This window comes from Geotrypetes seraphini, chromosome 5 (genome assembly GCF_902459505.1).
Source record: "Geotrypetes seraphini chromosome 5, aGeoSer1.1, whole genome shotgun sequence".
Lineage (NCBI taxonomy): Eukaryota > Metazoa > Chordata > Amphibia > Gymnophiona > Dermophiidae > Geotrypetes > Geotrypetes seraphini.
This window is the reverse complement of record NC_047088.1, coordinates 69,397,424-69,412,208: the sequence shown is the minus strand read 5'-3', so window position 1 is coordinate 69,412,208 and position 14,785 is coordinate 69,397,424. Positions and strand designations below refer to the sequence as shown.

At 43.0% G+C, this 14,785-nt stretch overlaps 1 protein-coding gene across 2 annotated transcripts in view; it reads left to right on the top strand.

Moving 5' to 3' along the window:
- The window catches only part of DRP2 (dystrophin related protein 2), a 105,861-nt gene that overhangs the window by 48,255 nt on the left and 42,821 nt on the right, over window positions 1-14,785 (top strand). For both annotated transcript variants that reach the window (XM_033943948.1, XM_033943949.1), the window contains 4 exons: window positions 3,215-3,276; window positions 8,903-8,977; window positions 10,450-10,651; window positions 12,813-12,898. In XM_033943948.1, coding sequence (XP_033799839.1) covers window positions 3,215-3,276; window positions 8,903-8,977; window positions 10,450-10,651; window positions 12,813-12,898 — 425 coding nt within the window. The remainder of the gene's footprint in view (window positions 1-3,214; window positions 3,277-8,902; window positions 8,978-10,449; window positions 10,652-12,812; window positions 12,899-14,785) is intronic.

Below are 14,785 nucleotides of genomic sequence, written 5' to 3'. Positions count from 1 at the left end.
TCTTCCATCCCCCTCCATGCCCAGAAATCTTTTCTACTTCCTTTCCTTCCCTCCCTCCTTTCCCCTTGGCCTAGTGTCTCTGTTTCCTTCCTTTCCCTCCATGCCCTGGCATCTGTCCCTTCCCCACCTTGGTCTGGCATCTCCTTTCCTTCCTTCCCCTTTCTCTCCTCTCCCTTCCATGGTCTTCCTTCTCCCTCCCTAGCCCCAGTCAAGTGCAGCAATTCTCTCCCTCTCCTCACCACTCCCTGGTCATAAATGCAGCGATCACAAATCACTGCTTTCGTCGGCTTCGGGCCTTCCTTTCTGCTGGGTACTGCCTTAATTTATTTATTTATTCATTTTTCTATATCGTTCTCCCAGGGAAGCTCAGAACGGTTTACATGCATTTATTTAGGTACTCAATCTGTTTTACCTCTCTGTCCTGGCGAGCTCACAATCTATCTAACATACCTGGGGCAATGGGGGGATTAAGTGACTTTCCCAGGGTCACAAGGAGCAGTATGGGTTTGAACCCACAACCTCAGGGTGCTGAGGCTGTAGCTTTAACCACTGCGCCACACTCTCCCCATGAAAACAGGAAGTAGGTGGGACCCAGCAGAGAGGAAGGTCCAAAGCTGATGAGAGGAGCAAATCGTGAACACTGCTGCTGCCGTAAGAAGTTTGTGACACTGGTCCTCAGAGCACCCCCTTGGTAGTTGCAGCGGGAAAGTGAGAGGAAGGGAGGGAGGTGCACGGGTTCAGAAGGGGAAGTGATTCATGGACCTCATGCTGGCGATGGTCACGTGAGGTCCCAAAAATATTGGGGGTGCTCAGGCACCTACAGAGCTGGTGCCTATGGGACATACCACATTCAGTCTTTGTAATTGCCCTTAATAATATTACAGTGGTACCTTGGATTACGAGCATAATTCGTTCCAGGAGCATGCTCGTAATCCAAAATGCTCGTTTATCAATGCGAGTTTCCCCATAGGAAATAATGGAAACTCGCATTGATACGTTCCCCCACCTCCCCCGAGAACCAGCATTGCTCCCCCCAAAGGCCCCCCCCCCGCGATCCGGCACCCTCTCCCCATGATCCGGCACTCCCCCAACGCAATCAGGCACCCCCCCCACCGCGATTGGGCACCCCCCTGCCGCGATCGGGCACCCCCCCGCCGCTTCTTACAGTCATCTGGGCACCGGCACCGGCATGTCCTGTGCTTGGTGCCGGTGCCCGAAGATCGTCCTCCTCTTCTGCTGGGCCTTGAGCATCTGCGCATGCTTCATGTTCAGATGCTCAAGGCCCAGCAGAAGAGGAGGACGGTCTTTGGGCACCGGCACCAAGCACAGGACATGCCGGTGCCAGTGCCCAGATGACTGTAAGAAGCGGCGGGGGGTGCCGGATCGTGGCGGGGGGGGTGCCGGATTGCGGGGGGGGCGCTCGTAAATCGAGCCATGCTCGGTTTCTGAGGTGCCAATTTTGCAAATGTTTTGTTCGTCTTGCAAAACACTCGCAAACAGGTGCACTCGTAAACCGAGGTACCACTGTATATGCATTTTTATAAGCCTTTATATAATGTTTATATTAGATCATTCAGCTCGGCATTTGCTTCTTTTTTTTTTAGAAGCCATTTTAATGCAAATTTAAGTTTTTCAAAGTGAATTTTAAAGTATTTTTTAAACTATCTCAGTAATTTTCATGCCATGGTTTTCATTATTAATGCTATGATCAGTCTTTGAAGTTGCGTTTAATATTATGTGTAAATTCGCTTAGACACGAATAAATATTGATCATCCTCAAGTATTCTATTCATCCAGACACCTCTGTTTAGCCATAGATTCTTGGTTTTTTCATTCAGATATTCATATTTGCTAGAAGCACTATTGAATTGTCTTTTAATTTCATTATCCTACGGCCTAACATGCTCTTCACTTCCAGCAGAGCACAATGACATGCTCAATCAATGATATCTTCCAGCATTAAATGAAAATGACTTATATGGTAGGCTTCATCTTATTATGGCTTATATACAGTATTTGCATACATTTTTTCAAAATATGCACACTTTTATGTTTAATTATTAATGTATGTTTTTTGTTTGATTTTTAATTATGTAAATGTTCATCATATTTTCATTTTTTTTTATTTTTTAATTTTTACATTAATATTTATATGTCAAAGTTGTTTTGATGATTTATCAATAATTTATTGTTCTTCTAAGACCAAAATGAGTACAATAGACTTATTTTCTGTTCTATGTAAGTCAGAGCTGAAACACGGACTGTGTCAGGTCAAGTTGTTTTACATGATTAAAAACTGATTAGAGTAATTCCTCTTCTTCGAGTTTTAGGTGTGGACACTTTTTCTATTGTATTTTGCAGTTCCTTCCTCACTTTTTGGGCTTTGTTTGTTTGTGTGGGGATTTGGTTCCTTGTTTCTTTTTTGTGATTACTCTCCAAGTAGTGTCAGGGCAGTCTGTTGGTGAAGCCTGGTCAGAGCTGGCATTTTTTTTCTGCTGATTAAGTAAGTGCATAAAATTAGGAGAGCAAAAAGACTGGTCTGAATGTCAGCTAGTGCCCAGGTAACTTCTGATTGGCTGCACTGATCCAGACATTCAGTTTGGGAGCACGGACATAGCCCAGCATTGAATATTTGAACTTAATTCAGCCTGTGGTTATCAGCAGTATAAAAACACTGACCGCCAGTGGCCAAATATCTGGCCCTTAGAGGCTCATTTTCAAAGGTTTCTATGGTACTTTGTGTGTCTAAGTGTTGTGAAAATATGTCCCTAAAGGAGTCTGATAGTTTCCTTTCCTTGGCCTCTTCCACCATGATGGCTCAAAATCTAGTGCTGTTGAGCTGATTCTGCTCCAAACCCCACAGAAAAGTTATCCTGACACATGGAAGACATGAGCCACTGAGGAGCAGACTCAGGGAAAAAGAAAATAGTGCTCTAGATTTAATTCTAGACAATTATGTAAATATTTAAAAAATCATATTGGGCAAAAAAAAAGGATGTCCAGGGCTAAAACAAAAGAAGAGGCAAGGCAAACAGGCTGGATTCCATTTTAAAGATCCAGCTAGCCTTGCTATTTCCATCCAAACTCTCCAGAAGCATTAAGTCCTAATTAGAAGATAGATCTCTTCTTCATGGAGGAGCGATGAATACATATCTGTCCTTATACTTGCTGATATAATTAAGTCTATGTTTTATTTTGCTTTCTTCCTCTTTAGCCATCAAGCTCAAACCACATGCTGGGACCATCCCAAGATGACAGAATTGTACCAAACATTAGGTGAGACAGGTCATTACTCACAGATTATACACAGACATGCATGCATATAAATATGTTCAGTTACAGGCTTAGACAGCCATGGGTGCAGGGCCGGCCCAAATATTAAGCAGGATCAACCACACATACTGAAAGAAATAATAGGAGGTACTTCTACCAGCAGTGAGAGTGGACAGTTTTCAAATAATACATTTTTTAAAGATTATTTTGGGAGGGGTGATTATGATTGTTGGTGGGCCAGGGGACCTACAAGTTAATTGGAAGAGGCACAAGACTGAAGGTTTGTCTAGGGTGCTTAATACCTTTAAAACAGCCCTGGGTGCACACCTATATGCAAAGACCAGCCATTCTCATCCCAGTCCTCAGGGCACTCCTAGTTCCATTGGGTTTACAGGATATCCACAATGGATATTCATGAGTTAGATTTGCATGCAATTGAGGTTCCAAAATGGTTCCCAAACCTATCCTGGGAGAATCCCAGCCAATCAGATTTTCAATATATCCACAATGAATGTGTATGAGTTAGATTTGTATGCACATTCTTTATTGCATGCAGATCTAACTCATGAATATTCATTGCAGATATTCTGAAAATCTGACTGGCTGGGGTTCTCCCAGGATAGGTTTGGGAGCTACTGCTATAGATGCACGAGTGAACAGTCAGATTCAGATGTATATGTCAGCCAATTGGCTGCAGATTCATGACAGAGTTGATCCAGTCCTGGGTATACTGCATTACATGCAGAAACGTGTAGTCTTGCTTTTCTTAGTGAATGCAATGGAGAGTGTGTGGGAGTTTTGGGGAGTGTGTGACACAGTGGTTGGAGCTACTGCCTCAGGTCAGATGCACTAAAGTCAGCGATCGTTGCTAAACCATTTTTGGCTGGTTTAGCCAGTGTCTCGCAATCTTTTCCGGCCAACGGCCAGGGCAGGATTAATTCGTCGAGGGCCCCTAGGCACACAAGTATACTGGGCCCCCTGCCCCGCCCCACCCTACCATGCGCCCAGGGGAAACATGAAGCTGTGTCAGAGGGAAGCTTTGGGCAAGCAGCACCGCTTGCACAATTATAGTTCCCGTTGCCTTTCTTACCCGCGTTGTTTGCTTGTCTTACTTTCCGTCGATGGGGGGGGAGGGGGGCCGCATTGCCGATTGATGCTAGAGGGGCCCATCGCTGTTTGGAAAAAACAATGTTGATGCCCTCCTTCATCGGGCCCCCCTGACCATTTCGGGCCCTAGGCACATGCCTACTTGGCCTATTGGTTAATCCTGCCCAGCCGATGGCACACTAAATCCAGTGCCCCAGCCAGAAGGCACCCAGAAGTCAGTGCGATGATGTCATGCGCATGCATGACATCATCGCATGTGCGGAGGCCCATCTGGCCGTGACCCCGCTGTTACAGGGATCCAGGGGTGCAGGGAGAAGAGGAGAAACACCGTCCAGGAGGAGAGTCAGCTGTACCGGCTGATTTCCTACAGGATGCGCGTCTTACTGCGAGAGGCAGTTCCTGTAGGGTGTCAGGCAGTATGGACGACTCTCCTCCTCACCAGTGTGTTACGGCACACAGTTTGTGATACAATGGGTTTAGCGATGATTGCCTTTACTGACCTCATGCAGAAAACGGCTCATCGCATGGCTTTCTGCATGATCACTCATTCTCTGATCTGACCATGCAAATAAGCTCATTAATATTGAAATGCCATGTGAACTAGTAGAGCGATTGATACTCTAACATGGTTTCCTGATGCACAAAAAAAAGTGATCGCTTTTAGCGATCCAAAAAAGCAACTGGTTTAGCAACGATCAGATTTGCCGACCCGATGCACAAAACGACTGACCCCTAGATTTTGTGCACAATCGCTCATTCTCTAATCCAGCCATGCAAATAAGGTCATTAATATTGAAATGCCATGTAAACATCTGAAAGCAAGAGACTTGGCAGGTTTGCTCCTGTTTCTGGGGAAAAAAAACCCCTGCCTTTAGGCCTTAGGGTTTTACCAGCAGATAGACACATTCATAGAAAGATGCACATAAACACAAAAACAGATACTCACATACAGCAGCATTTCTCTCTGTGAAGGAGCTTACAGTGACTCCACATCGTTTGATTTGTGCATATTTCAGAGGCCTGTGAACTAAGTGCTCATTTCAGTGCAATAGGGATGGTATGCTGAACCATAGGGGTTATCCATCTGTACTCACCTTTATCCATATGTTTATTCACACCTTCAAAGAAGTCAAGCAAATTGGTGAGGCAAGATTTCCCTCGGCTGAACCCATGCTGACTGTCCCATTAAATCAAGTTTGTCTACGTGTGCCACAATTTTATTTTTTATAATTGTTTCCACCATTTTGCCTGGCACTGAAGTCAGGCTTACCCATCTGTAGTTTCCTGGATCTCTCCTGGACCCCTTTTTAAAAATTGTCATAATGTTGGCCAACCTCCAATCTTCAGGTATTACAGACGATTTTAGTGACAGATTACAGATCACTAACAGCAGGTCAGCAATTTCATTTTTAAGCTCTTTTAGTACCCTGGGATGTATACCATCTGGTCCAGGTGATTTATAACTTTTTAATTTGTCGATTTTGGCTTAGTACATCTTCCAGATTCACCGAGGTTTCTTTCAGTTCCTCCACATCATCACCTTTGAAAACCTAAGATCTCTGCAGGTGTTTCTGAAGAATTGGCTTGCGGCTTGGGAAAAAAGACACTGCGGGAAAGAACCATTGAATGATCATCGGAGCATGGCTTATCATTACAGCAGCTAAGTGAACTTTAATATCCATTACTGTTGTTTGGTGGTGCAGTGGATAACCTGTGCAGTGCTATTGTATACATTTCTGAACTTTGAGAACATCACGGCTTTAAAAGATCCTCTAGGCTTTGGTGCCTAGGCAGAATTAGAAAAGTCATGAAAAGAACTATTGGAGTTTATTGGGCCCATGAAGCAGATCTGAGGCCTTTTTCTCCCAATATTATTATTGCTGGTTCTGTAGGTGGATGTGTGCTTGTGACTGAAAGTTTAAAGAGACAGTACTGTCACTGGGCTAGGGGATCCAGCGGCCTGATGCTTTCCCGGAGACGCCATGTGCCTGTAATGAGAATTTTTTCCTACTTACCAGATGGTAAGGAGAAAGTCAAAAGTCCGGGTGATCCTGAATGAAAATGCTTTGCAAACTGGCACGATGGATGCCTTCGTGAAGCACAGCTCAAAAACGCAACGGTTGGAGGTATCCATGGCATGAGAGAACATGTAAAATGAGTTGTGAGATCTCTCCCTTGAGGGCGTCACTCTATCCTCCAAAGAGTGAAGTCCGCCCAGCTGTCCCGGTGCGACGGGAAAGTCTTTTTTAGACGTGCCAGCCCGAGAATCTCTATTGCTGACCCCAAGAAGCGGGAGGACCAACTCTAAAAGGGGGCAATAGAAGTTATTAACATCTTTCCAGTTGGTGATGAGAACACTACATGTTCATGAAGTTTCTTCTGTATCTGAGGCGGTTCCTGGTACACTGGGTGCTGCAAGGAGCTCTGGAGCTGAAGTTGTTCCCTTACAGAGGCCTAAGATCTTCACAATGGAATCGATAAGGGATGCTATATCAAATATGCAAACTTCTCTCAGGAACCAAATTCAGCTACTTTCCATGCGGTGTACTACAGTGCTTTCAGAGAATATGGAACTTAAGACCAAGGTAACACGTTTAGAAAGTAAAACGAGTGACTTTGAGATTAAGATAAAAACCTTGGAAGTACAAGCTCTAACTTGGACTAAGGACCGTGCTAGTTTGCACTTTAAACAAGAAATGGTGGAAGACTTTATTAGGAGATGTAATCTCCAGATTATCAATTTTCCTAAAGTTCATCCTATAACTGCCTTAGCAATGTTTAAAAGGTATTGTGAGTGAAATTCTAAAAGTGCCAGAAACCTGATACCCACCTCTCTCAAAAATATATTACCTTTCTACGAGAGTTAAATCTCAAAATCCTAATCAGAAGAACGTATCTAGTGATAGCTTGGTTTTGACCAATTTCCTGGAGAGGTCGGCTACTGAGGCTCAGGTTTCTGCCACATTGACTTGAAAGGGTATGGATGCTTAAGATGTTTTTCAAATATAAGGATGTACCTTTTTTGACAAATATTATAAGAATGTATCCAGATGTTTCTCGGCCTACCCAGAAGAGAAGGAAACAGTTCCTCATTTTGAGGCCTCAGGCAGTTCAGTTAGGGGCAACTTTTGTTCTAAGATGTAAGTGCGTGTTGACATATAGAGATAACCGCAGCAGTTGTCTAGATTTATTTCGGCTAGAGAGCAATTGGTATCTACCACATGAGTCCTACTGTTTTCAAGATAGCTCAGGAAAGAATTGTTCATGAGCATTCAGGCCCCCTCTTTAATTTCCTTGTTATTTAATTTCCTATGTTTTATTTCAGTTACTACGTACCCAAGATACATAGAGAACTAACTATACTTTGTAATAAGGAGATACCTCTTAAATAATTTAGTGTTTTACTTTTCATTCTACACTGTATTTTTTCTTGTTTGACTTGTAAAGATTGTCAAATGTTAAAATTATAAATAAAGAATTAAAAAAAAAGAAAAGGATAAATGGTATTGTAAACTGACTCATTCTTCAGAATAAAACGTGGTAATTGAAATCACCCATTATTATTCTGTTGCCCAATTTGTCAGCCAATTCGAGACCCGTTTCCATCCTGAAATCTTAATATAATCTTAGAAGGAAGCCTCCATCATGAATCTATTAGTCAAAGCAGTCTTCTCTATGACAATTACATCTGCCAGGAGAGTCTCAGAATTTCAGGCACTGTTGTGCAGAGAGCTGTTTCTCAGGATCACGGAAGCATAACATTGTGTACGGTTCCCTTCTTACCAAAGATCGTGTTGGCATTTCATGTCAACCAAGAGGTTAGGTTGCCAATATTTCACCCCACAGGGTCCAAGAAGAAAGACAAAGCCTTAAAGGTCTTGGACATCAGGAGAGTTCTATTGCGTTATCTGGAGATGATTAATGAGTTTCGTCTCTCAGATCATCTTTTTGTGTTAACCAATCAGGTGAAACAAGGCAGATCAGCTTCCAAGACCACCATCTCTACATGGATTCATAGAGCTATATCCTCTGCATACTGTACATTGGTTGCGGCAAAGACTGTTTAGGATTACAAAGGAGGAATAGTTGAGCTTCATACATGTTCAAGCTGATTATATTTCTTGTTTAACTTATATTTTCTTACATTCATTGTTCCTCTCAGATGTTTGTTAATGTTTTAACTACATTACTGTTTATTCAGTGATTGTTTTAAATTCATCTGAGCAGATCAGACACCTCTCCTTCTCCTGTCTTCTTCTATAGGGCTGTCACCTGCTTTGCTATGAACTGAAGGGGGCAGCAGAGACCATGGAGAAGGAGGAGAAGTTGAAAAGCTGTGATTGACATCTTCTGCAGTATGCTCACGAGCACAGATGTATAAACCCTATGGTTCAGCATACCATCCCTATCTACTGGAAAATATATTATCAAGGTAAGAACCTAATCTCTTGTTATTCTGTCTCTCTTCCTGGATATGAAGGTAGTAATGTATTTCTTGTTTCTTGTGTTTTGTTTTTTGCAGCTGACCTGAATAATATTAAGTTTTCTGCATATCGGACAGCCATGAAGTTGCGCCGGGTACAGAAGGCTCTTCGCTGTAAGAAACATTTGAATTCTTCAAAACTTCCTTTGCCACCCTGCTTTACTGTCCTGAGGATAAGGTTCTGTAGTTGACTCCTATTCTCTGCCTCATCTTCCACTCAGATCCTGCAGTATCCATCCAAGGCTGGTAGTTAATTGGTTGTTGAGACAGTATAGTTAACAGGTCTCTGGATGATACAGGAAAAAATTATTGAAATATTTAAAACCAGAGACGCTCATTCCTATGAGCATCAGAGCAGTTACCACCACTGTCGGCGCTAAAACCCGCGCTATGCGTTAGTAAAAGAGGGGGTAAGAGCCATAAAACCACATATTATATAAAACAATATAATAATGCATATAATTCAAGAATGCAATTAGCTTCAAGTCCTCACTCCAGCTATCTTATTGCTAACATATACTGTGCCTATATTATATTGTATGTCTTATCCTTATTTGAAGTCCTTACTCCAACTATCGTATTGCTAACTTATATTATGTTTGCAAACTTGTACCCCATTCTGGGCTCTTTTGGAATAAATAAATAAATATGTGGTGCATAAAGTCAGTGTGCACATGATGAAACAATTGTAATTAGGCAAACATATGGTGCAAACCCAACTCGGTCCGTGTTTCGGCTGGATTATATCCTCATCAGGGGTCTGATCGCTGATTACAAATCACACTCGATGTAAACGAATGAGCTGGACACAGACAGAGCTAAGAGGCTCCAGAGAAATGTGGAATCAGCATCAGCAGCCCTGTGAGATGAGGCTTACAGATCTTTTCCAAAGGAATCTTTGAAGTCCCCACTAGCTGCAGCAACAGATTCCCCATTGCTGTAATGGCTTTTGAGAATCCTTCCAGATATGAATCTTTTTTCTTTTAACTTTCTTTATTGGGTTTTCCTTGGAGCAACGATACAGAGCTTACAGTGCCATTCTTTCCATGTGAGTTTAGAGATTAGTAAGTTCAAACCAGTACATCATAGAGACCTCAGAGTTCCTTCTTCCAGTTCTTTATTACAAAGGTTTTATGGTAACTCTGATGGACAAAGGGTTACCATATGGCTCCAGAAAAAGGAGGATGGATTGAGACATCCGGGTTTTACTTATATTGAAAGTAATGGAAGTAAAACCTGGATGTCTCAATCTATCTTCCTTTTTCTGGAGCCATATGGTAACCCTAATTTTCCTCACTCTCTTGTCCAGCCTTGCAAGAGATCCAGGACTAGCCCTTTAATAACAGCAATGTTTAGTGTTTGTGGGACAGAGATTTCCTCACAAAACAGTACACAAGCATGTCCTGACAACTAGTTTGATTCATGGTACTTGCATTTGGAAGTGGAATGAAGGTAGACTATGCTATTTCTCTAGCAGCACCTGTTAGCGTCCAGAGTAATATAGCAAATGAGAGGAGATCTGTCCACTTAACTCATCAGACTGTTCTCTTCATTATCTCCCTTATGATCTGCACCTTCTACCTCAGTGGACCTGGTGTCTCTCACCATGGCCTCGGAGGTGTTTGCTGAGCATGACCTGCAGCCAAGCGAGCATGTGATGGATGTGGTGGAGGTCATTCACTGCCTCACGACGATGTATGAGAAACTGGAGGAGGAGAGGGGGGTCTTAGTCAACATTCCCCTCTGTGTGGACATGAGCCTCAACTGGCTCCTCAATGTATTTGACAGGTATGCACTCTCTAACAAGCTGCAGAAGCAAGGTAGAGGACTCATGGTTGATGACTGGACCCAGATGTTCATTACAGACTAATCTAGTCTTGATTTTACCTCACAATGTGTTCTCAGGTACTGGAATTGACTGAAATAGGGAAATCTGAATAGCACGACCTTGTGGTGTAGCCATGGGTGGGGCCTGGATGGGCCAGGGCCTACCCACTTTGGACTCAGGCTCCAAAATCAGTGCTCTGTTGTTGTGACTAGCAGGGATCCTCCTGCCAGGGCAGAAACACTTATGCCCTGTGCAGCTAGCTTGGGAACACTGCCATCAACTGTACAGGGCATAAGTGTTTCTGCAGGGAGGTCTTTGACTGACGGGGCTTGCAGATTCCTGCCAGCTTAAGTATTTCTTTCTGTTTGATGGAGGGAGGGGGAAGATGAAATTACGGGCCCACCCTTTTTGAATTCAGGCCCACCCTAAATTGGCCTACATGCAATGAGATAAAACCAGGATTGGATTAAGCTGTGCTGAAATTCTGCAGCTAGTTGCCTGGAGCTCAGTACAAAGCAAAACACTCCACACAGTCCCATACCGTGGTGATGTCTGTGAAAGGTACATGGTTCTCTGCATTAACAATGGTAGCTTGGTCTATAGTACCATACAAGAGAGAAAACTCCACACGCCCCACCCCAAAGTTTCACATTCTCTTCAAGAATGTGGCAAGCTGGGGTCAAACAACTTATGTTTATGGATGAGGTTGTGCAATTTGTTCCTTATCATGCCCCCTCCCACCACCCCCAAGAGGTCTGATGTTCAGTCTAAACAATACATGCACAAATATATATTCTTTATCATCCCTCCAGACCGGCACAGACAGATGGGTTTATGCTCCTCTGCCAGCAGGTGGAAACTGAGAACACACAGAATTCTTACAGTACAAGTGGACTGTTCAGTCCCTCATAAAATCAGTCTTTTCTCAGTCTCCAGCAGGTGGAGTGGTAAGCATGTGCAGCCTTCTAAATTATACGAGTATTATGAATACTAATTTTGGAAACCTGAACACAGAGCTGCTTTGAGGATCAGAGCACAGAGCCACTCTTTTATGGGCACTACCAGTATAGATTGGGCATTGTGCAAAATGTTTTGTGTTGATATGAAAAGGAACGCCAGAAAACTTTTTTGAGAGAGAGCCATTTGGTCACATACAAGAGGGTGAAAGTAGCAGTCTTCTAAAATCTCAGACATTTTTCTGTACAAACGATGCAGTTTTATTTGACTTTTCAATGTACAAGAACACTCCCATGTTTAACGTTAGGAAGCATACAGGGCAAAGCTCATGGGATTTCTTTCCAACCCCTCTGTGCGTGCATGTGTGTGTTTGCACAAGTGTTCACATCTGTTTGTACTTGCATTGTCTGGGTGTGAGCCTGAATTGTCTGTGGTGTGTAATGTATCTCTGTTTTGGATGTGAGGTGGATGTGTGGGATATGTGCATTTGTAGAGTTGTGGGGAAATTTCAGGGGCAGTTTGCTGGGTGATGGCTCAAGTATGTGTGTATGGGGGGTGGATTAATTTTTGTGGGAGGTGACAGTTGGCAGTGTGATGGAGCTGTTGCAAGAAAGTTAGGCAGTAGAGAATGACACAGGGACAAATTTGTCCCCATCCCTGCAGGAACTCAATTTTTCCATCCCATCCCCATGAGTTTTATTGCTGTCCCTTGTTCATTCCTGTGAGCTCTGCCTTAACCGCACAAGCCTTAAACACTTCTGATTTTTTTTTTTTTTAAATTCACATATTTAATAATTCCATTCCATATAATTCATATTATCAAATAATATTCAATCATTTTATATTATAAACCATAATTCCTTCCCTTTCCCCCTCTCTCCCCAACCCCCCCTCCTTCTAACCCATTTCATTCCCCCCCCTCCATCTGCAGATGAGGATGCAGCTTGCAGGAATGGGGCAGGGACAAGAAAATAATTCGCGGGGACAGGACGGGATTGAGACATCCAGATTTTACTTCCATTGTAAAACCTGGATCTCTCAAACCATCCTCCTTTTTTCTGGAGCTATATGGTAACCCTAGAATCTCAGGTGGCTTATTTAGAGCTTTCATTTAGTGAAAGTCCTTGTCAAATACTTTACCTCTTGTCTGTTTCTTCCTCATAGTGGCCGGAGTGGGAAGGTGCGGGCTCTCTCTTTCAAGACTGGCATCATGTGTCTGTGCGGCACGGAGGTGAAAGAGAAATTTCAGTGTGAGTTAAGGAGTAGAATTGAAAGGAATCTGGGTATGAGTTGGCTAACAGGAAGAGCAAAGGATGATGCTAAGGATAGGGCCCAGTAGATGTTACCCAAGAGAGTCTCACTGAGCTCATGCACATGTCCTAGGCATTCTAAAGAGCTTAAACTTGCTGTAAGGATAAGTTTGACAAACTGCAACCTATAAACTGTATATCAAGTATATTGGTATTAGACCCCCCTAGTATATAACAATTTAGAATAAAAAAAACTTGTATCATAAACTATACTGTAATTATAGCAAACCTGTTAACTGTCTTTTATGTATGTTCAACCTGTAACCCATTCTGAGCTCTTTGGGGACAGCGAGATAGAAAACAGATTGAATAAATAAATAAACCCGCAGGACAGTCCTGTACAAGTCCTTCTCAGAAATCCATGCAGGTATCTTACTGATGCACATTAAGGGTTAATATAATATGGCTTGATCAATAAAGAATGCAATAAAAAAGACAGCATACTTGATAATAGTCAGAATTTAATTTGCATACCTTTTATTACAAAATGGTATAAACACCAAAGAATATAAGGACTACAGTATATTAGAACTAAAGGAAAGGGACCAAGGGAATAAGATCTCAAAGAAGGAACAGAGCTAACTAGCGAAATGATATTTTGAGGAAGGTGGCCATTTGAGAGTATACTTCTCCTTCAATATTTGCGGGGGATAGGGCAGAGCCAGACCGCGAAGTGTGAAAAACTGCAAATAACTTCTCGTCCAGCTCTGACTCATTCCCGCCTCCCTCCCGCCTTCCCCCCGGCATCCCGACCTTACCTGGTGGTTTAGCGTGCTTTCGGGGCAGGAGCAAACTTCCTACGCTCCTGCCCCGTGCAGTTCGCCAATTGGAAATGACTGTCGTGAATTCCCGAAGTCTCTCAAGACTACAACGGGAACTTCCTGCAGCCATTTTGTGTAAGTGATCTGCACGGGGCAGGAGTGTAGGAAGATTGCTCCTGCCCCGAAAGCCCGCTAGACCACCAGGTAAGCCCCAGGGAGGTCTGGGATGCAGCGTTTCATTAAAAAAATGTCCAGGATGCCGGGGGGAAGGCGGGGGTGAGTCAGAGCTGGCCCAAAAGTTATTCATGAATTTTCAATATTTGCGGGCTGGCTCTGCCCCTAACCCCCACAAATATTGAGGGAGAAGTGTACATCTATTTAAAGGTATGGTCTCTAGAACTGTACACATACTCCAAATGAGATCTTACCAGAGTACAATAAAATTTAGCATGCCTTTTTGTAATTCTTGCATTTAAAAAAGTTAATTCACAATGCATACATAAACAGCATGCAAATGCATGGTGAGTTAAAAAAAAGTTAATAAATGTGCACAAATGTGAGTAAAAAGTTTGCTAAATCTAATTACACCTATTTACATTAAACTTCCTAAATTTTGTTACTTTTTTTTTACTTCGGAAGTTAAGTCTAACTCAGGCCCTCTTTTACTAAGCTGCGGTAGAGGTTTTTACCACGGCCCGGAGCACTAAATGCTCTGAAGCTGCTCCAACTCTCATAGAATTTCTACGAATGTCGGAATTCTATGAGCAGCGTCGGAATATTTAGCGCTCCGGGCAGGGATAGAAACCTTTACCTCGGCTTAGTAAAAGAGGGGATTAGTTTCTAACCATTTAATTTAAAAAGTTAGAGACACTCTAGTCCAGCCTAGATCTACCCCTAAGTCAGAGGAGCTGTGCCCTGGGAACTCCATCCACTTGATCATCCCACATCTATCCAGTGATTCAGTCCCTGACCACGAAATTGCTTCCCAATCTCCTAATCATTCCCTTCCATTCACTATTCTACTGCTCACCTAACTATCCAGCACCCCTTCACTAATCCAGTTAGT